A 23,101-nucleotide genomic window follows, 5' to 3' on the forward strand; every position below is an offset into this window, starting at 1 on the left:
CTTTGATCATTCTCACTAGGTCAGCTGCTCTGCATATTTAATATCAAAATATATTTTGAAATTAGAAAAAAAGGTATGGCTATTAAATACAGATAACAAATCAATGGAGCACATACTTTTTCCCCTAGATTGTTCGACATGGTGGCAGTCTGGGCCTTGGTTTGGCTGCCATGGGGACCGCACGTCAGGATGTGTATGATTTGCTAAAAACAAACCTTTATCAGGATGATGCTGTGACAGGTAAGTGATTCTAAAGGCAGTGAACTTTAGAATTAATATAACTAACCCTGTTTCCTATCCGTATTTTGTAGCCTCTTAAAAATTTAATGGATTTCTTTACTTGAAGAGGGAGTGGATTTTGCCCCAGTTGTCAAGCTTATCTTCTAAAAATGTTTTATAATATATATGGGCTTTAAAAGATAATATAGCTACGAGTCTGTAACTGACTTTTGCAAATAGAAATTTATCGGAATAGTCTACTTTATTGTGGGGCTATCTATACTGCTTGGTGATAGTGTAGGAAAAAGATAACATCCATCCCCTTTGAAATCACTATAGGAGTTGATGGTGCATTCTGTAAAGGTTTAAAAGGAAAATAGCTATAAATGTATGCGTGTATTTTCACATAAAATTTCCTCTTTTTTTAATCAGATTGAAAAAAATATCAGAAGCTAATGGTTGTTAATATTTGATGCTAATACGTACCGTTTCCAAGAGGATGCATTATGATTTTACTTCAGTGACTTTTACTCTTTAATGTATACTTTTTACTCACTAGGGGAAGCAGCTGGTCTTGCCCTAGGTTTGGTTATGTTGGGCTCTAAAAATGCCCAGGCTATTGAGGACATGGTTGGCTATGCACAAGAAACACAGCATGAGAAGATTCTGCGTGGTCTTGCAGTCGGCATAGCATTAGTGATGTATGGGAGGATGGAAGAGGCTGATGCACTCATTGAATCTCTCTGCCGAGATAAGGTGAGACCACGTTTATTTATTCACTTTTTTAAATGAGAAAAACACCAGAGGCCACTCCCTTGACCTCTAGCATTTACGGAAACACCCTTACTAGAAAATATCTCTTCCACCAAAAAATTTTATCTACATTTGTTAATAAAACCTATTAGAATTTAGTAAAGAAAAGCACTAAGTAGAAATGGGAACTAATTTAAGGATTTAAAATTCAGCCAGGATTTTAGATCAGTGATTTTCAGATAAGCAGATCCACAAAAGTTCTTTTGAAATGTGCAAGTTGATTTATTTTAAAAATAATGTTTTTGGAATTATCTAATACAATGTTTATTTTACTTCATTTTTTTTCCTTCAAAAAAACAGTGTTTATATACTTAATTACTTGATTGAGGTTTTTTCTCTGCCTTTTATTTCATTTTTGCTATGGGATTGTATATGGTTAATAGTGTTCTCTATAATCTGATAAACACAACTGCTATAGTTTATCACTAAAACTACCAGTTATTTTGCTCAACTCTTACACCCCATTATCTCTTCCACTTAGTGTCTAGTGCCCAAGAATTTAATAAGGTAAAAGCAAGTTAGAATGAAGAATTAGAAATGAGCAGCTTTGTTATTCATTTGATAAATGCAAGTTAAGTGTCTGGGCAGTGAGCATTATTATAGGACTTGAGTGTATACTTGGATAGAAAGTGTGAGGCAAGACACTGTGTTGCACAGAGTATTGGGAATCACAAGCAGTGAATTCCTCCTACATATGTTTTATTTCCCCATTCATTTAGAAACCTACCAAGTACAAAATTCTTAAGTTTATCCTTCATTCCTAAAACCAAATCTCCCAGAGGATACGATTGTGTCTATTAGACTAGAAAAGTTGCTTTATGAAATAAGTTGATTGATGTTGAATTGTCCCTTTTAGGACCCAATTCTTCGACGGTCTGGAATGTATACCGTAGCCATGGCTTACTGTGGTTCGGGTAACAACAAAGCTATTCGACGCCTGCTACATGTTGCTGTGAGTACCCTCATCTTTTTCAGAGATAGGAGTGAAAGGGAAAATTTGCAGATCAACACTAAGTGTCTCGACACCCAGATTGCGTGACCATCACCAGTGGTCTCTCGGTTCACTCAGCTTTCCAGAAGATATTGGATAGGATAACAGTATGTCAATGCATGGAAGCCCTTAAAGTCATTCAGGTACAACTTCTGAAACCCAAGTCCAAGGGGCACCCTTGTATACAAGGAACAAGACCATGTGCATGTGTGCGGCACCCTACGATAGGGAAATCTGTGAATAGTGGAAATCACTTCTTTTTACAACCTGTGACATTAGCTTCCAGGTTATGTTTTATTATAAGAGACACAGGATTTATTCTAAGATTACACAGGAAAATCAGTGCCCTGATTTTCCATCTAGTCGTAGTCCTCCCAGTCCAGATAGTTTATCAACAAATAACGTTGCTTAGTAACACAACATTCCCACATATGTTGTAACTCAATAGTTTTCTACATCATGGGTGCTGGGAAAAGGTAAACACAAAGTCATCTTCTCGTGTAGAAAAGTTTAGAACTATTATTAGTTCCTTCTCAGAGATACTGAAATCCCACAGCATCTTTGGTAAATTACCCTTTATCAATGCAGTATGTGGTATGTTCTAAGTATTTGTGTTTTGCTTGAACTTAGGACATACTGTTTTGAAAATAACCTTGAAGGAATGGTTAGATTTTCATTGTAGCTGGCAAGAACTATAATGCAATGGAAAGAGTCTTTACAAGTATCTTTAGAAGAATCTTAAACTTCAACAAGCAAAAAGGCTTATAAGGGCTGAAATGAAATTCTCGTCGGGTTTTCTAAATTGTGGAAAGACATTCTAATAAAGGAATTGTAAATTATGAGAACGATTACCTTTGAATGATGTGGGCCCCTCATGGGTTTATTTCATAATAGACATATGGTATGTGGTTAATAAGGGTTTTTACCATTTTTCCTAGGTGAGTGATGTTAATGATGATGTCAGGAGGGCAGCAGTTGAATCACTTGGGTTCATTCTATTCAGGTAATAATTTTCGGTCTCATGCCATTTCCTTTTTGTAGTCATTAACTAAACAAACTAAATGTCTAAATCCCAAAGATATAGTTACTTACACAGCTTTACTAGTCTGGTACCTCCAAAACAGGATATATGATGAGTTGGTTCTTACTGTTTCATAGTAAATTCACAGATGTATCAGGTGTTCATTGATTCCTTTTCAAAGATCTGATAGGCGTATTAAGCTATTCTACATTTCTTTTCAAAAGTTCACCTGTAGACTCCACACTTCAATTTCTTGAGTCCTTTCTTGTTGAATATCAGATTATTTAGCCACTTACTATCTTTTTATACCTTTGCCAATTTCTTTTTCCTCAGATTTGTCACCAGTGATTCCATAATTACATTCACAAGTTATCTTTCAGGGGGCTGATTTATTTAGCTGAGAGACTTGAATTTATTTAAGGTAACCATTGTCTACCTATTTTGCATTTTGATTATAGCTTTCTGGCTCTGCCTGTGCCTTTAGTACTTGCACAGTTTTCTGCTCCTTGATAAGGAAAGCACTCCTGATCCTGTTACACACATTTTTAGCACACATGATGCCACCATCAGGCCTGCGGACATGTTTTGTCTTCCTTTTAGACAGCCTCTTAATAACTTTAGATCATACAGCGGCAGTTCCTTGAAGTCAGCCTGGGCATATACCACATGCACATTTTAGTGCTTTCCCCACCTTCTTGGTCAAAGTATAATACTATTACCAGATGCTCAGGGCAGCGTAGTTTCCTTGGAGACAGTGTTATAGGATAGCCTGTGCATATAAATCAAACGCTGAACCATTCTGAATGCCCAGACACCATCCCCAGAAGAGCTTGATTAATCTTAACAATGTAACTTATTTTTCTGGTATAAAAATCATTTTCTTGGAATAGTTCTTTCCTTCCTGTCATCTTTAGCATATCGTTCTAGCCAAGCTTGTGACCCTAATCTTTCCATATGCTTGCTCTAGAATTTAGGTACAATTAAAAAACAAAAAAATAACTTTATTATTGCCATTCAGAGAGACTTAATTTGTTTTTTAAAAATTCTTATCAGAGAACTGCATATGTTTAGTATGGGAAGTATATACTTCTAGGCATATCCTTGGTAACAGCTGGTGTGAAGTACCCTACTCATATTCTCTTCCTTTATATTTTTCCATATTAGTAACATATATCTCAACATATACATCAGTGCCCCATGTGTGCGTTGTGCCACACATGATGTTGGTGAGCTTGCTGAAAACTGTTACACTTTTTCATTTGACAGTGCTTTGCTCTCTAACAAAATTCATTTTTGCCCTTGTATATTTCCTATGTTCACTCACATCCTAAGCTCCTCGTTTAAACAGCAGATGTGTCTCATGAGTTGCTTTTATGTTTTGCTAAGGTTTCTACTACTACCGAGTGTAATCAGACTTAGCACGTGATTGTGTATATGCTCATTATTACTAAGGGACCATTCTGAGTGTCCTTTTTATAACACAGTTCTTAGATGTAGAAACTGGAAAACACCTCCAGATGACTTTGTCTAAAACTTAACTCACAGAAAAAGAAAATTAAATGTAATTGTCTAAGAAATTTCAGTTAAAACCAAGTTCTCTGAATTTAAGTTTAGCACTATTTTTCTGGAATAAGATTTATTTAAAAAAAATTTTTTTAAAGAAAATGAATTCCAAAATGGTCATCAAAATATCCCATTGTCATAAAGCTAAAATTCAGAACAGTTCTCTTGTAGACCAATGCTTTCTCTGCTGTACCTTTTCATCACAGCACTCTCTCAGAGTGGTTCTGATAGAATCTTTTTATTCTCAAGTTCTCACCATTAATTTTATTTGGGAAATTTCTGTCTTACCTCCTAAGAGTATGTTTTTCTGATGTGTCATCATTTGCTTAGTGTATGCTCCATTTTATAATCTCTTCCCTTTTAAAATGACTTTGCAGACATTTGACTTTCTTGAACCAAGTTTGCAGGATTTATTTCTTCCTAATTTTTTTTTTTAATTTTTTATTTTATTTATTTATTTATACAAGCACTGGGTATAGTCAGAAGCGCGGGTGGGCGAGAGAATTCACCAGAGCCAGAGCGGGGAGCAGAGCAGGCAGAAGGACCGAAGCACACTGCTGAGGGGAGCAGCGGGCGGCAGGAGAGGTCCGCGCGCCATGTGGGACCCTCCCTCAGGTGGCCGGGGAGCAGCTGGGGATCAAACGGGCGCTGCAGAGGCTGCAGGCAGCTTCACAGCCCAGCGCTCAACCACTGCGCCACCAGGGGAGGCCCTCTTCCTAATTTTTTAAACTTCTTTTTAAATATACTTAAAAATATACATAGAAAATACACATGGAAAACATGTCAGTAAATATGTATTTTTACTTTAGCAATTAAAATGAAATTATTTTTGTGGAAAACTAAAAATTCTTATGTTTATTTTTTTTTTTTAATAATTTATGCGTACAAGAACTGGGGTACAGGCCAGAGGTGTGGGAGGTGAGAGGATTCACTATGGACAGAGTGGGAAACAGAAAAGGCAGACTGACTGAAATACACTGCTGAGGGGAGCAGCAGGTGAGACAGGAGAGGTCTGCTGTGCCACGTGGGTACCTCCCTGGCCTGGGATTGAACTTGTGCTGTATTGGCTGTGGATAGCTTCACAGGTTGTGTCTTACCACCTTGTGCCACCAGGAAGGCCCTGTTTGTTTATTGTTTTATTCTCAGGATAGTCATGGTCCAGAGAGTTATAGTATTTGATATCTGTGGATTATTTTTTCATAGCGTATATGGTAAAAATAAAAAAATTAAATTGAAAAATGTTCTTGCCAAACTGAAATGGATCTAGTTCTTTTTTGATCTAGTACACAGGTGATTGTGGGGCCCACTCTTTCAGTCTAGTTGACAAGTCTCATTACAACTGTTCTTTGAACTTACTGTGGTTCACATTGGCTGAAATGCAGTTGGAATTGTTGAGATTCTGAAGAAAAGTTTAAAGAGCCATTGGTGTTTACATGTTGAAATTAAATTGTTGTAATAATAAACAAATTGATCTGATGTAGACCTTTGTTAAAATTAGACAATTTTGGAGACCCCAGGTCATCTTTGCTATGACTTAAGCTGTTATAGTATGAAATAGTATTTCTCATTTTGTATATTCATATGCTTTCGGGTATGGGTACATCTTGCAGGATGAGAGGGAGATTCTTGATGTAAACAAATTTTTTAAAATTTTTTTATTTTTTAAAGATTTATTTATATAAGAGCAGGGTACAGGCCAGATGCGGGGGAGGGTGAGAGGATTCACCAGAGCCAGAGCGGGGAACAGAACAGGCAGACTGACGAAATATACTGCTGAGGGGAGCAGCGGGCGAGACAGAAGAGGTCTGCGCGCCATGTGGGACCCTCGCCGGCAGCCTGGAATTAAACCAACGCTGCAGAGGCTGCGGGCAGCTTTGCAGCCCAGTGCTCAACCGCTGCGCCACCAGGGGAGGCCCTGTTCACCTTTTATACAATAGCATAAAAATAAAATAGCAAAGGTAGATAGAATTGGTTTCCACCTACAGAGTGCTCACTCTGCTCACTCATCCTCTTAAAAACCCTATGAAATGAAGATAAGGAAACTAAACCTAAGAGAAATGAGCTATCTTTCATAAGTTCACTCAGTTAGCCAGTAAGTGACAGAGGTTAAATTTATTCCCAGATGAGGCAATGCAAAATGGCATAATGAAAGGGTGAATAACAGATTTATGCCAGAAATTCAACCAAGTTTGGGGGCAATGTTAGTTTGTGAGTTCACTGAAGTTTATGTTCCAGGTTGAGTTCCCAGGGCTGTAGCTTACACTTGTCTTTAATCAGCATAATGAGGTTCTGGTACCAGGAGTGATTTCATTTGCTTTCTCCTCCTTCTCTAGTATACCCACTTCTGTGAGTAGATGCCTGGTGTCAGCCATCTAGCAATCAGACCTACTTAGGTCTGATTGTTTTATGTGATAACCAACTACTCTTTTACCTATCTCTTCCACCAAGACAGTTTTTTGATCAAAAGTAAAATGACTACATTTAACTAAGCCATACTGTCAATGACAATCTTATTAGCTTACCTGCAGATGGAATTATTTTAGGCACTTATCTTTAGTCTTCCTTTCCCCTCACTGTTGTTCTGTGTGAACACCATTCTAAGGTATAAAGCATATATGCCTTATGCCTTTGAGACCGTAAAGACAAAGTAAATGCTTGTTTGTTTTGTTTTATTGCATTCTTAGCACAGCTTTGTATACAATTAGGAACTAAATAAATTTGAGCACTTCTTTTTAATGCCTGAAATTTATTGATGAATTTTATCTCATTTGAATCCCTTAATATTTAACCAGAGTGCTGGATTGTTTTAATTTGTAGCTCCACAGAATGATTTTTTTCATGCAGTAACTTTGTTCATATAAGGAAAATTGGATAGTCTTAATACATAACTCTTTAAAGAAATTGCTTGATACATAACATAAGGTTCTTTTTATAATTGTTATATTTATATCTGCTTCATCATCTTACTCATCATATTAATTAGATGAAAACGCTGCCATTTTTGCTATACATAACTGACTTGCTCTTCAATTTTGTCACCTTCGTTTTCAGTTAGGAGAAGTGTATCTAGTAGAATAATCGATGAAGACTGCATGGTTGCACTTCGGATCCTTATTGGGCTCTGATACATGGCAGGATTAATCCCGTTTCTCATTCCATGTTTCATGAAAAACTTAGAGTTCTCTGTCATTGGATTCCGGAAGTAGATATTACTGGAGCGATTTCTAAGAGATTTTGCTGATTTTGTGGCCCGGTAATTGCAGGTGATGTATCGGCCAAATGCATCACGAAATGTTTTATTGAAGAGGGTATAGACCAGTGGATTCACCCCTGAGGAAACATAGCCTATCCACACAAATATCTCCAGGAGCATTTCAAGAGTAGTCTGGTTGCAGGAATCACATAAAACTGAAGTTATATTTGTAATAAAAAAGGGACACCACATAAGCAAGAAGAGGAAAAACACAATCCCTAGAACCTTTGAGGCTCTCTGTTCATTGGAAATGGTCTGTAGTGACTTTTTTCCAGCTGTGGACATTCTTCGCATAAGAATGTCATCACCTGAGGTGGGCAGGTTTTTGTCCTTGCAAGAACCATCTAGCATTGCCACCTTTTCAGGTGATGAGCAGTATGTCTCATCCCTTTGGAAAACTGTAGACACATTCAGCCATGTTAGACGTTGAGGTGGCTTGTTTTTGACCAAGTAAGCTTTCTTCTGTAAAGCATGGATAGTGAGAAAGTAGGTGATAATCATGATTGCCAGAGGTATAAAAAAGGAAGCCAGTGAGCCAAAGAGCTTAAAATTGCTAAAACGATCCTTTGTCATCGCACAAGTGATATTGTTTGCATTACCTGGGGCAGTTTCTATCCCTCTAATAGGGACTGGAATGGCAATGCCTAAGAAGAAGAAACAGATAAGTTGAGTTAATTTTATGACCTTTGACCATTAGGTAAGGTCCTTATAGTTTATCTTTGTGACTATGCTGTAACATAAGTCCTGCTACCCACAATGTACAGTCTGCCAAAGCACTTAATCAGTGAAAGATTTGACAAATAGAACCTACAAAAGCAAACCTGCTATTTTTAATTATTATAATTAAAGCCACCTTAAGGCTATAGTATGTTCATGAAATAATAGTGTCTTCATTTAGTCTCCATTTTTCATAATCTATTTTTATTGGTGATCTACCCCAGGTTAAAGAAAAGAATTCAGAAAAGAAATTGCTCTTAATAGCCAGTGTAGTTTACCTAAAAGGCTTCATAATGCAGTATCTTAATTCTTAACTATTTCGTTCTGTTTTTAGGTTATACAGTTTCACTTAACAGACAGCTTTTTCTTTTGATTATATGAATGTCTTTTAATCTTTCCTCCTGACCAGGGGTTCATTTTTCTTTTTAACACTGCTAAGAATGTTCTACATTCACATGTAGAACATGTGAATTGAAAAATTCATATTCAAGATTGAGAGTTTCTGTAGTAGAACTGTGCTTTGTGCTATTTTCTAACACTTTACATACCATGAAGTAGCTAGTTAGATATGATCTTGCTTAATGAACCAATTTTGTATTAGGAAGACAACTCAAGGATTGAGCCCTTCCCCTTTGAAAAAGCAGGTGTTTAAAAATCAGTCTGAATTAATCTTTAGAAATCTCTAAAATACTTGTGTTGTTTTATGAATCTGCAAGATCCCCATCATCTGCATAGCTTTTTTATAGTAGCTAAAGAAGTAGCTAGAGGGGGCTACATTTTCTCCTTTTCCTCAGGCATACTACCAGAAAGAGGATTCTGTATAATTGTTCTTCTTTACACTAGGGGTCAGCAAATTGCAGCTTGAGAGCCAAATTTGGCATCCTTTCCATTTTTGGTAAATTAAATGTTATTGGAACACAGTTGTATCCATTAATATATTGTCTACAGCTGCTTTTATTCTGTTGCACAGTTGAGTAGTTGTGACAGAAGCCATATATAAGCTGCAAGTCCAAAATATTTTCTATCTTGCCTCCTCATTACTTTAAACACCTAGCAAACAGACACTGCCTCTTTAGTCTGAGCCCACATTGCTTTCCAAGATGAACTTGGGGTTTTGATACCTGTGTAGAGAATATAATTTTGTGATTCTATATACTTTCTGTTCCTTAATGATATATTGACATGATATGAAAATTTTTTAGACGTAGCCTTCCTACATGTCAAAAATCAAAGCATTATGTCAGTAAACACTGAAGATGGTTCTTCTTAGGACATGAATTTTTCAGCTTTTTTACACTTTTTGCAGATAGAATGGTATAGAAGCTATAGATAAATGTAATGGCATAATGAATGAGCTTGTGTTGGTTTATGAGGTTTGCTTGACCTCTGTGAGTTTCTTCACTTACCAGATACAGTATTCTGCTGTTAAATGGCACCAAAGGCTGTACATACATCACCCCACACCCTGACTTTCTCCACATACCTATTGAAATTAACCACACCACAGTAATCTTGATGAATGCTGTAGCTCGTGAGTTATACTGATTGGCCTGGATTGGTTTTTTGATGGCTATGTAACGATCCACGGAAATGGCACAGAGATGCATGATGGAAGCAGTAGAAAAAAGAACATCAAGAAATAACCAGGCAGGGCATACAACAAGTGGGAGGGGCCACATCGCTTCTAAAAGAAAGAAAAACAAAATAAAAATATATTCTCCTGCATGACAACTTTCAGCCTGTAGTTTCTTTTTAAAGTGGTACATTGCTCATCTGAAATTAACTTCAGATAATGAAGTCAATAAGATTAAACGGGATATTTTTGTACATGTTACCTTTTAAATACATTATCCGTTTCATATAATAATTATAACCATTTTTCTAAAGTAGCAGTAGTTGAGCATTTTTTAGCATTTATTTGACCTTTGCTCTTTTGTCTTTTTCCTTTTATGATCTTTTTAAAATTATACAATATTACAACTGGAACTTAACTTTCCTATTCAAGTAAAATTTGTTTTTAAGCTGCTATTATAGAAAAAGAAAAAAGCATTTGACCATATAGAGGAAGCAACATAATGTGGCAATAGAATATAAGTCTCAGGGAAGCCTGGGATTTGGATTCACTTCTAACAATAACTAACAGCATGAACTTTGTATATATAGCAAACTCATTTGCTTAAATAATGAAGTGGAATGATTTGAGTTTTCTTTTTGACAGAAATAGTTCTTGAATAAAGTTAACAAAAGGAATGACTTCAAATTATCCTGAAAAGAAGTGGCTTGTTATCCTTCTGTATCTCATCCTTCATTCCAAACACTAGAGCTGTATAAGCAATACAGACGTTTGGTTTTAAAAGAAGAGCTGAGAATTAGACATAATTCTTAATTTGCTTAACAAACTCATAAAAAAGCACTTACTGTACACCTCATATCATCTTAAGCACATTAGAAATACTGACTAAAAAAACTTAAGGTTTTGGAAATGTTATTGAATATTCTACATAGCTTTCCAATAAATTTACTTAAACAAGTAACTACACTATAATACATAATATATTATACATACACATACCTGTTTGCTATTTCACAGTAACTAAAAAAATTTTTAGGATTTGTGCTAGAATATTTCAGGTAGAATACATTTTACAAAAAAATACATATTCAGAGAGAGATAGATGATAGAACTTTGATGATAGATGATAGATAAAAGAAAATTACTCTTGTATAGAGCTAATGTACATCTCAGTCAAAAATGTTAAAATATTTTTTTTCTTAGGGGCAAAAAAACAAAATCAAAGTGAATTTTTATTTAAAAAGGATAAATGATTGCTTTATACTTGATTCCATTTCAGCAGCTTCTTTAAAAGAACGAAGCATCATGTGGAAAAAATAATTCATACTTCTACATAAATTAGAGGCATTTAGTTGGAAAGGACATTAAAGATTATTCCACTGATTTTGCAGATGAGTAAGTTCAAGTACAATGAAGTCATTGCATATGGAAGGGAGCATTTGTTTATCAAACCTTAAAAGTTAATTGAAAATACTCTTTCAAACCTTGTTAAAAGTGTGTGCGTCAGTTCACCAAGAATTAGTATCACCTGGGAACTTGTTAAAACGTCAGGCTCTTGGGCCTCATTCCAGATCTGCTGAATCAGATTCTACAGTTTAACAAGATCCCCTGATGATGATCTGTATGTAAATTAACATTTGAAAAGAATTGCTTTAGAACATTTTCTGGGAAGGTGGGATCTTAAGTCTTATAAGTTGTGCCTCAATTTGCTGGTATATAGTATGGGCACTCAGAATGCCTCGTAGAAAGGAACTTACAGGAGACTTCTCAAAGAATGGCAGAGAAACCTGTGTTTAGAAGAATCTAATCAAGATTTTCTCCCTCTGAGCCCTAGTTTTCATTTTATTAGTCAATTAGTGGAGGGCCTACGTAGAGTGAAGAGTCATGTTTGATTCAAGTTTTGCACTGAAAACTACTTAAAGTGAAGCTGCTGTCCGGTAGTTCTAAATTAGGATTTAGGAGGTAGACAATATGCCAGAGCCATATGGATGGGAGTTAAGGGTTTTGAAAGATAGGTAATTAACGCCTTACATCTTAGGCTTTTTTCCTTGAAATTCCAGCTCTGTAACATCTTTAAAATTACTAATAATTTTGTCTTCCCTATTTAGCTCTTCCAAGTATAGGTTATATTTTTAAAAGTTAACATCTGGAAAATTCTAATCATAATCTAATAACCATGAGCAAGAAGCCACAATTGACCTCTCATAAAAATTACATTGTCTTTGGAATTAGACTGTCTGATCCATGTGCTCCTAGTTGTGGGCTAAGAAGGAAAACTCTTTTGAGTCAGTGCTTTCATATTATCAACAGTAGGAATATTGAGGCATGGTGCAGAATTTTCTTTAAGAGATTATGAAGTTTTGGATTGAAAAATGGATTTTTATGATTAGCCTTTACAATTCTGAGTTTCTTAAAATACTAGTGAATAGGCTTTTTATGAAACTAACATAAAAGTAACAATAGTTGCATTAAATTAATTCTAGAAATATTTTATAAACACATAAATTTAAAAAGCTGTGCTTCATTGCCTAAGTAGATACAGGTAATCTGAATTCTTAGTTTGTAAAGGAATTTTTCCTAATCCTGATACTTTCATTCAAAAATTATATTTTCAGTGATAACTTCGATAAGCTCAAGGATCAGAAAAGTTTGTTACTATTCAGAATAACTGAAAAAGGTTGTTAGTATGATGAAATAGGTGAAATTCCAAAATTTTACATGTCATTTTTATTAAGTTTTAAGTTATTAAGTTTTATTAAGTTTTAAGATTTGCAATTTCATTGATTTACTATAATATGTTAGAGTTTATTTCTGTAATAATGTAATATATTTCCTGTTTAATGTTTTATTAATATATTTTATAATCTTTATATATTTAAAATGGAACAGTTATGGATTTACGTAAGAAGAAAGGTGTATCTAAGAGTCAATCCCAAGCAAAATTAGTTATCAGTTATCAGGTACTTCAACTAAAATTAACTACTGCTATTTGGGAGCTCTAACTTGACTCTTTCGTGAAAGCTGAGTGCAAACATTTAGATGATACGCTGTTGTTCCACAAAAAGAAAGCACAAAAATTTCTCTGAAAAACAAATCCCGTTTCCATTACTTTCTTCTGCCCACTTAGAAATAAAACTCAGATTGGAATTTAATTTCAATGAAGTTTGAGTAATGGCATTTCTATGGATGCCTGAAATAACCATATAGGAGCAAAACAAGTCTTAGGTATAACATAGATCCTAGACAGTTAATTGCTTGTTAAAGAATATTAGTAGCTAAAATATTTTGTTGTTTAAAATGAGGACTGTATACTTCAAGTACCACAATATATAAGCAATGGTAGAATTGCTGTTCAGTTATATAAGCTTCTGTTCATCTCCCAGAGAGGGTTCAACAACTTTATAGACCTGGACCTAGGTCTGGTATCTTCTCTGAAAAGAGATCTGGCAGTCACCTCAAGAATTTGTACAAGTACTGATTAAGACCCAAGTGCTCTGTATCATTTACATGGTCTACAACAATACTTTTAAACAATACTGGGTTCTGCCTTCTCCCTAGAGAAAATCCTGTGGCTCTTTTGTTAGATAATATTATTTACAATGAAAAGGTTGGCTCAGTGTGCCAGATATGACAGTTGTGCTTGATTCGATTTTTTTTTTCATTTGCTTTTGAGAAAGCGAAGTCACTTGAGGTTAAATTCTAGAGGCAGTTCTCCTGGGTTCAGATCATGTCTTACCATTTATTCATTCTTCTATCCTGTCTTATAAAATGTGAATAATATACTCTGGTTTCTCTTCAGATTGTATATATCTTTCAACTTTTTAATGAGAATAATTATACCAGTTTTATAGGGTTGCTTTGAGAATTAAATGCAATAATACATGTAAATGTGTTTAGAATAATGTCTGGGATACAGAAATCACTCAATAAATGTTAATTCTTATTACTATTATTGTTTGGCAGAAACTAGCCAGCCAACCCAGCCATTTAAACCCTCCCACTTAGAAATAATAAACTAAGTCACCAGTATAAAATCATTGTTTATCTTCCAACCTTCTGTAGCAAGAGTGCATGTTTCCAATTGAACTTAAAGCCTGCCTTGCAAAAAAAAGGCATGAGAATGTTTAACTGTTTAACTTTTCATTGCATTTGTGATGAAAGTATACCTTTAATTATATATGTGTCTGTAAGTATATGCACATATGTGTATATAATATGTTGCATATATTCATATATAAAGACACATAAGTAGCCTATATATGTATTTCCATATTTGTTTGGGGAGGGGAGAGCTTGTTTTTCATGTTTTTTGGGGGGGGGGATTTTTTGTTGTTGGTTTGGTTTTAGGGGTTTTTTTGGTTTGCTTTTTTTTTTTTTAACTTGGTATAAAAGCCTTAAATTTTAACCAAGAGCTCTGTTTCTTGATGAGATGGACTCATTTTTATCTAAATCCTGCTTGTTCTTTGGACAAGTTTTTATTTTGGAAAGCCAAGTATGTCACTAGTACAGAAAATAATTGACAGTATAAATCTGGGACTAAAAATATTTCTCTTTTGAGGATTTCAGAATGCATTTTAAATTCATTCCAAGAATATTATGCCTGTAGAGTTCACGGAGGCAAATAGTTCATGAACTTACTGAAGTTGGACAATTCTAAACATCCATTAGACCCATAGAGGACATAGTTTTCAAATATACATTTTTTTAATCTCAGAAATTCTGTTTCTACCTTTACCTGCCAGGGGGAAAAAGATATAGATCAGTGCTCAAATTTTTATTATAAAGCCTCTTTATTTTTATTGTTTTTCTACTATGTTTGAACATCTGGAATTAAATGTCTATGATAGAATTTTCAATGTTTCAAGTGATTTAACATGAAAATTTTTCCTTGGTCTTTTAAATTTCTGTGTTTCAAAAAGAAGTACCTTTAATTTCCCCATTTAAGAGATAGGTAGAGCAACATTTCATTGCATAAATGAAAAGCTGATTTTTTTTTTCTCTACATCTGTTTCATCTTTGGTCAGATTCACATCTAAACTAAATCATGCACTTAAGTGTATAAACCATTTGCATGCAGTACTAATACCTGCCAGTTGTGTGCCTGTATAATTCTGGGCGCTACTTGACAATTTCAGATACCAGCAATGTAAGGTTTAGTACACCCAGTTTTACAGAGAAAGTGACTGAGCTCTGATGTGTTGAGTGACTGGTTTAAAGCAATACAAGAGAACCATGATTCAGAGCCTGGGTGTCTTCAAACCCTGATTGTTTAGCCATTTTCCAGTCCCTCTTTCAGTCATACCACAGATATGTTTCAACATATAGATCATGAGGTATGAATTAAAACTTGTTTTCAATAAGCCAGTGGGTGACCAAACACTGTATTTTCTCCCTGTACATTTTTTTAAAAAAGATTTATTTATACAAACACAAGGGTACCGGCCAGAGGTGTGGGAGGGTGAGAGAATTCATCAGGGACAGAATAGGGAGCAGAACAGGCAGACTGACTGAAATACACTGCTGAGGGGAGCAGCGGGCGGGCGAGACAGGAGAGGCCTGCCACTCCATGTGGGAATCTCCTGGCCAACCGGGAATCAAACCGGCGCTGCAGAGCCTGCAGGTAGCTTCACAGCATTGTGCTCAACCCACTGCACCACTGGGGAAGCCCCCCTGTACATTTTTAATTTAATTAATGAGGGAAGGAGAAGTTCAGGGAAGTTCTTAACTGTGAAACATCCTTTTTGTATTGACTTATTCTGTTTTCTTTTGCATCCTATTCATGTACTTCTAATGTAGGCATTTTCATGCCTTATGTTATAGGCTGGTAATTTGTGATCAAAGATTTAGGAATCCTACATAAAACAGTAAAAAGCAAGAACTGTAAAGGTCAAGTCCAGTGCTCCCAGAAAAGAGAAAGTGGCTGAAAATTTGACCTACCACAACTCATTTGAAGGACCATCTTATTCCAATTGTCATAATCTTAGTAAAATAGAAATGCAAACAGTATCATTATTCAACCAATCATTGGTTGAATAAAATATTCCTAAAATACTCTTTGTATTTCCCTGCTCCCCCCCCCTTTTTAACTTAATCTTACTGGAATATTAGCTATTATAAAGTTTCTTTGTTACTTTCATTGAATTTCCTTGTGATAACTAAAATATCATTTGTAGTGGTAGCTATTTTTTTATGTTTACTGAAATAAGGACACTTGTATTTATAAACACTATAAAATTTCTGAATATTATCCCTATAATGACCCCATCTATTCCTACCTTTTAAAATTATCAGTAGTTCTTATAAATTTTTTGAAAGACTATCAAAAAATTTTAGTTTTTGAAGTCTGCTCCCCATTTATAAGATGTGCAGTTCCCAATTTATGAACAGGATCCTTTGCTTTTTAGAGAGCAGCATGAATTTTCTTACCCTTCATATAAATAAAATAATATTTAATAATTAGTGTAGTAATGTTTTACTTAGTGGTTAAGTTCCTGGATAGGTTCATTTTTTCAAAAACCAACCTTACTCACTATGCAGCTTAAATTCTGATAGTAAAAGTTCATCCTTCCTCCCCACACCACATTTAAGTAAAACCTTGACTTCCAGCTGCTGGATACCTGCTGTTTTCCTGTAGAATACATTCCATTCTGTTATTCATTTTTTTTGTTTTGTCAGCTCACTATAATATTATGGAACTTCATCTTTCAAGATTCCTAAGTATTTTGCTTATAGATGTTTGATATTAATAGACTCACGAATTTTAAAGTTAAAATTCACTTCTGCAGAACTACTCAGTCTCATTTATTCAACATAGCAGGTCAGATGTGGTGTGAATGAGCATTTTAACGCTTTCTGTATATCTAGCAAAGCTCTATTTTAAAAGTGTAGGGGGGGTTTGTTTTTTATATATATATATATATATATTTTACATCATTCTTCCCTTTTGTACAATGTATGCTTTCTCCTCTCAGGTGTAGTTCCCATATAATTCCCACCACCACTTTACCCTGCACCATCACCACAGTCCCTTGTACTCTTCTCCCCTGTTTTGATCCCTCTCCCTCCCACTCCATAAGTACACTTTTAATGTTAAGCTGTTTTTATGTACATGGTGATAAGGGTTTAAATCAAATGCCTATGTGATCTTTACCAAATATGCATAAGTTTTCCTTTATTTTAAATTTTATTTAGAATTAAGATTTTTAGGTTCTCCTTTAAAGTAGAATTTCTTGATCATTTCCCATGGCTACATGTAGCACTAGATTACTTAACAGATTACAAATTATAAAAGGGGGGCAGGAAGAGATAGATAATATTAATGATTGGAGAGTCTAATTAAAGCCTTAGAACCTTACTGCTGCTTGTCTGGCCACACAGTTTAAAGCCTGAGTAAAAGCTGATTTAGAATAGGTTTTCACCTGTCACCATCTGATTACATTTGTGGAATCAAGTACTTAATTTTAGATATCTTTCTATAATTATTAAAATATAACTTTCATACCTAAATATAATTTGAATGGCAGCTTTCTTCCCCTTCTTAAATTCTGCCTCTATAACCTGAAATATTTTTATCTTCCCTATGTAAACATAATTGCAAGGTTCCATATCTGTTACAAATAATCATTTTTCTTAAGCAGTTAGTAAATGAAATACCCGTTTATGACAAGCATTAAATAAGCTCTTAATGCTGATTCCAAAGGTCTAGGGGCCCTCGTAATTCATCAACAGGAATACTTGTGTTTAGCCAAATCCTATAAGTAGAGGTAATACACGTGAATCAAAAATTACTAATTTTAATATCTTTTATTCTATAACTAATATTTCTATGTCGAGTTACATTTTTTATTATTGTAATAACTTAGCTTTTGGGCCACTTATTATGTTAAACTGGAGGTCTGATTTAATATGTTTTAAGAACACAGATGTCAGAAGCAATAAAAAATTAATCAGAGGGGACCATCTCTTAGAACAACTCTAATCCAGACCAAATCCTTCAGCAACTGAACATAATTTTTTCTTAATATGACAGATGTGTGAACATTATTTAAATCTCAAGTACACAACTTTGAGGTATAGCAGGAATTTTTAGAGCAAATCCCATTTTAAATTGGGGTTTAGTGATTTTTGGAATTTAGTGATTTAGAGACCTTATTGTTAATAATTAACCCAACATATAACTGTCACAGAAGTGTCCTTTGACAAGAAAAAAGTGAATAATAGGGAAATTAAAGTACAAGCCTGCTTTTCATTATAATTTTTAGGTAATGTATGCAGAATCTATGAATATTGCTGTTGGGTGATTTAAGTGATTTTATTAGATGGCTGTGGAGGGAATAGAATTGTTTCTAGGAAATTTTTTGCTCTTCAAAACTGATTATCAACCATTGAAAAATGAAGGGCTATGTACTTACTATATTGTTAAATAGTTCAGGTCCATCTTTAAAGGTTAAATGAGTGCATTTCTCTCATAGCGGATCATAATTCTGTGGTTTGATGGCAGGAATGAAGTGAAATACTTACCAAACATTATTGTCAGAAGGGCAATTGGCATCACAAACAATCCAACCAGCAAATCAGCTACTGCCAGTGACATTAGGAAATAATTGGTAGCATACTGCAGCTTTTTCTCCAGCGAAACAGCCAGAATAACAAGGATGTTTCCACCAATTGTGGGTATTATCACCATGAGTATCAGGAGAGCTGCCCAGCGTGGTTTAATTCCCTGTTCCTCACCAATCTGCTTCATTTCCTCCGGTATCGAGTCTGTCTGTAATCCCGACCAGTTAGAAGAAAATAAATGATCAAGTGGGCTCTGCAAAATATGCTCAGGAATTGTTCTTTGTTCAGACATTCTGTAAGAGAAAGCCATATGCTGTTTTTCTGTGATTTGATCCAATTCTGTACAGTGGTCAGCATGGTCAGTAGCTATGCTGGTCATCGGCTTTTTTAAGGCATTGTACCCTTGCCAAATCCTCAAAGCCAAAGGACTCCTTCCTTTAAAAAAAATTCAAGTTCTCAGAAATGAGAGTGCACATGCCTCTGTCATGTCCAAGGGTCGGGATCCTGCAGAGGCTCCAATTTTGGAAGGTTCAGTGCATGGAACCAGAGGCTGTGGAGAAAAAGCTTTTACTAGTTTCTCTTTTTTTTTTTCTTTTTGCTGTAGTGGCAGAGTCATGTTTGAAGACAAGTTCCCCCTAAATATAAATATATGGATTGCATTATTTTCTTTAATTTCAAAAACAGTTTAAAAAAAAAAAAACCTGAACATAGTAGCCCCTCCCTTCTCAATAGGTCTTGTGCATTTGTGACAATGCAGCCAGGTCCACACACACATTTCTGATATGGCTAACTTAATGAGATTGGAGTTACATTCATTTTTTAAGTGTTTATAATAAAAAACTAGGTGTTTCCTAACCCTTTAATGTCTTTTACCTTTACTTTTGAATATGCACAAAAGAGTAGAAATGTCAAAGAACTGAGTAATTCTGAATGGAACCTTTTCATACATGCTGGCCACCCACCTAAAGTCTAAATAAATGGTTTACTGGCTAGGAATCCTCATTTGTAATTGAGTTTTTGTCTGACCAGGATTATCTTAATAGTGACATGAATGCCATTTTTGTAAAGCATTTTAGAATCCCTTTAGTTTGAGAAAAGGAAAGTAATAGATAAAGTGTAATAGATAAACTGTCTCAACAATTTTTAGTAATTTTATCTTCCAAAGCATGTTTCTACAACAAATACTTCGCAAATTTTTACTCCGTACCAACTTTAAACCAATTTTGTTTATTTGGTTTTTGAGTGGTAATTTTTTTTACGTTCTTAGTTTCCTTGGAAAGGAGAGGAAACTAATGGAAAGGTTAAATCATTATTTGTAAAATTGGCAGATCTCATTAAAAATCTCCCCTTTAACACTGATAAATTTTTCATTTTGATTTTTAAGCTAGTGAATAGAAATGAAAAATTATGATAACACAGTTTTTTAAGAAAAAAAATCTTTATATTTATTTGTTGAAAGTACTTACCTCTTATTTGCTTGTTTCTCTCTAAGCATGTCATCCTGTCTGCTCTGTATATCTGCTCACTGCTGTAATCCTCCTCACGTTGACTTACTCTGCGCCTGCAGCACTGGACTTGAAGGCAATGTAACAGATGTGTTATATAGCTGTAAGCCTGCCAAGGAAGTTATTTCCTCTTTGGTACATTCATTTTTAGAGAGTAGCAGAATTCATTATAATTCCTAAAATCACCAGTTAAATGTTGAACCAGTTCACGATGAGTCTTATTCATGTTATATTCTTAAGATCTGTCTTTCATATTTGGAAGATTGTAATAATCACTCTCATTTTAGTTTAAGATAGTTTTGTATATGTGCTGGGAAGCAAGTACAAGATAGTTTGGTTTCGGATTAACCCTGGGCTGTTTTTACCATTTGAGGGAAAAAAGATAAGATTTAACATAGAGATTCCAGTTTTAGTTTGTGAAAATTTTGCTCTGCGTGCCTTACAGTGATTTCCAGAGTTCTGATTTCTAGCAGTGAAACAAGAATCCTATTTAGCTTTTATGCCTTTGCTGTGAAGCACAATTAATTTTCTCTGGTTGTAACCTTATATAGAAGAGCACAGAAAGGTCTGAATTCAACATGTATACATAGGTTTTAGCAGAAACTTTTTCATTGCTCATTTTTAAACAAATGGCCTCTGGATTTGGAAGTTAGTTCATTAGCAGTATTTGTTTTTTCCCTACAGATTTTATAATGGGGAAAGTATACAATATGTAATTAAAATATATTTCTGCCTTTTTTTTTTTTCCCCAGAAAACTGGTATAAAAATCTTACTAGCCATGCTAAGATTCCTCTAAACCAGTACCTTAGTATTAGAACTAAAAACATTTGTGCCACTTTTTGTTTCAAATTTATGTTCCTTGGCTTATATGAAAGTTACTGGAAAACATTTGGTTTCTTTAAGTTCTACTAACCAGTTGAGATTTTATTCAACATTTGCTGCACCCTTTGACTCAGGAGAAATATTTGCTAAGAATTTTGGGTGAAACAAAGGTAACATTTGAGCAATTAGATGGATTTCAATGTGTCAGTTTCTTTTTAGGAACTGGGAAACGTTTTAAACTATTGCTTTATTTTGAATCATAATTTGGCCTTGGAGCTTATGCAGGCAGATATGTCAGCAACACAAATAATGTTAGATTAAAAATAATGGGTACCTGGCAGCAAAGGGATTAAAGTCGCAGCACTATCAAGTTATTGCTAGCCACTGCAGCATGAGTTCTATCCTTAGCCAGGGAGCTAACCCCCATGGCGCAGCAGACCTCTCCTGTCTCTCCAGCTGCTCCCCTTGGTGGTGTATTTCAGTAGAACTGCCCGTTCTGCTCCCTACTCTGTCTCTGGTGAATCTTCTCACCCCGCTTCCCACCCCTCACCTCTGGCCTATACCCCAGTTGTTGTATCATAAATAAGTAAAAATAAATCTTTTTAAAAAATGATACCATCACATTCAATTAAAAGACACGCATGAAATTCATTTATTTGTGTTTATAAGGTAAGCTTTTAAACAAATCTTTTGAGTATATTATAAAAATGCCAACCATTGTTATTATTATACTTTGCTAATATTAACCCTTCTCACTCACAGTCACTCACTTTTTAAAAAAATCTTAACAGGGTAGGGGGAGCCTTAGTGGACTGTGGTGGAAGATTTTTGGTAGTGGGTGTGATGTGATAGTATGCATTTGTGGAGATATGAACCTATATTTCTAAAACAGTGTTAAAAATCAACATTATCATCAATAAATATAAATTTTTAGTTATTAATGCTACTGCCAAAAAATTAAAATATTGTAACAAAAAATAGTTAAAAATCAGTGCTTGCTATTTTTTAGGTGTATAGATTTGTAAGTTACTTTAATGGCTGAGGAATATAACTAGTTAGCACAACTATTTATATAGCAACTTGAGTTGTTAGAAGCATAGCTGAAAATGAGAAAGCAAAATAATAAATAAATAAATAAATAAATAAATAAATAAAAGGGTGTAAAAGTTGGCAAATAACTGAACCTCTAGATTGCATGCTTGTTAGAAAGAAGGCAGCCATTAAGTCCCCACTCACTCTACACACAAACTCAGAGAACCTTGGTTCTCCCCCCTTTAATGAAAATAACATTTGCTCATGATGATAAATCATAATAGTACAGAAGAATTTCAGTGATAAATCTATTCAAGATGGATTTAGCAAACACATTTCCCTGCCTCCTCCGGAGTTGAATAACATTAAAAGATGGAAAAGCACTTTGATAATGGCAAACAGGGTTAACTGAAGAAATAGGACTTTGAAAGTATAGGCATGTGGGTCTACTCAGAATAGAGGCTTATAGCTCCATAACTTCATGAGGTATAACAATTGATACCATAGTGATGACTTCCACATATTTAAGAAAAGGTTAAATCATCTTCATTTAACTCTTATTTCAGGTGGGAGGAAAGCATGCAATGCATTTTTTTTTTTTTAAGTTTTTCATCCAAAATACATATTTGATTCTCGGTGGTAGAATATTTTCAAATATCCAGAAAATTCATATGTGTAGAATATTTCATTTACCTAGAACTGCAGGTAAATTAATTCTTATTAAAGTATCTTAAAAGGTTAGAGTCAGATCTATTAACAGAAAATATAGCTGGTACTTTTTTTCCTAAAATGTTTAATTTTAGGGCCTCCCCGGTGGCGCAGCGGTTGAGCGCTGGGTTGCGATGCTGCCCGCGGCCTCTGCGGCGCCGGTTCGATCCCCGGCTGCTCCCAGGCCACCAGAGGAGGGTCCCACATGGCGCGCAGACCTCTCCTGCCGCCCGCTGCTCCCCTCAGCAGTGTACTTCGGTCCTTCTGCCTGCTCTGCTCCCCGTTCTGGCTCTGGTGAATTCTCTCACCCTCCCGCGCTTCTGA

At 35.0% G+C, this 23,101-nt stretch overlaps 2 protein-coding genes across 2 annotated transcripts in view; one reads left to right on the top strand and one right to left on the bottom strand.

The window, feature by feature from the left end:
- The window catches only part of PSMD1 (proteasome 26S subunit, non-ATPase 1), a 79,743-nt gene that overhangs the window by 18,673 nt on the left and 37,969 nt on the right, over positions 1 to 23,101 (top strand). The window contains exons 12-15 of the mRNA XM_084240923.1: positions 129 to 240; positions 779 to 975; positions 1,889 to 1,984; positions 2,962 to 3,026. Coding sequence (XP_084097049.1) covers positions 129 to 240; positions 779 to 975; positions 1,889 to 1,984; positions 2,962 to 3,026 — 470 coding nt within the window. The remainder of the gene's footprint in view (positions 1 to 128; positions 241 to 778; positions 976 to 1,888; positions 1,985 to 2,961; positions 3,027 to 23,101) is intronic.
- On the bottom strand, positions 7,612 to 19,034 carry HTR2B (5-hydroxytryptamine receptor 2B; the record flags this gene model as incomplete). The annotated part of the gene is made up of 3 exons (XM_084232223.1): positions 18,671 to 19,034; positions 10,061 to 10,261; positions 7,612 to 8,504 (listed from the first exon to the last, which is right to left on the bottom strand). Exons 1-3 carry the CDS (start codon positions 19,017 to 19,019, stop codon positions 7,612 to 7,614), a joined length of 1,443 nt encoding a protein of 480 aa, XP_084088349.1. The 5' UTR covers positions 19,020 to 19,034.

The sequence above is a fragment of the Talpa europaea genome (assembly GCF_964194135.1).
Source record: "Talpa europaea genome assembly, chromosome: 1".
In the NCBI taxonomy this organism is placed as follows: domain Eukaryota; kingdom Metazoa; phylum Chordata; class Mammalia; order Eulipotyphla; family Talpidae; genus Talpa; species Talpa europaea.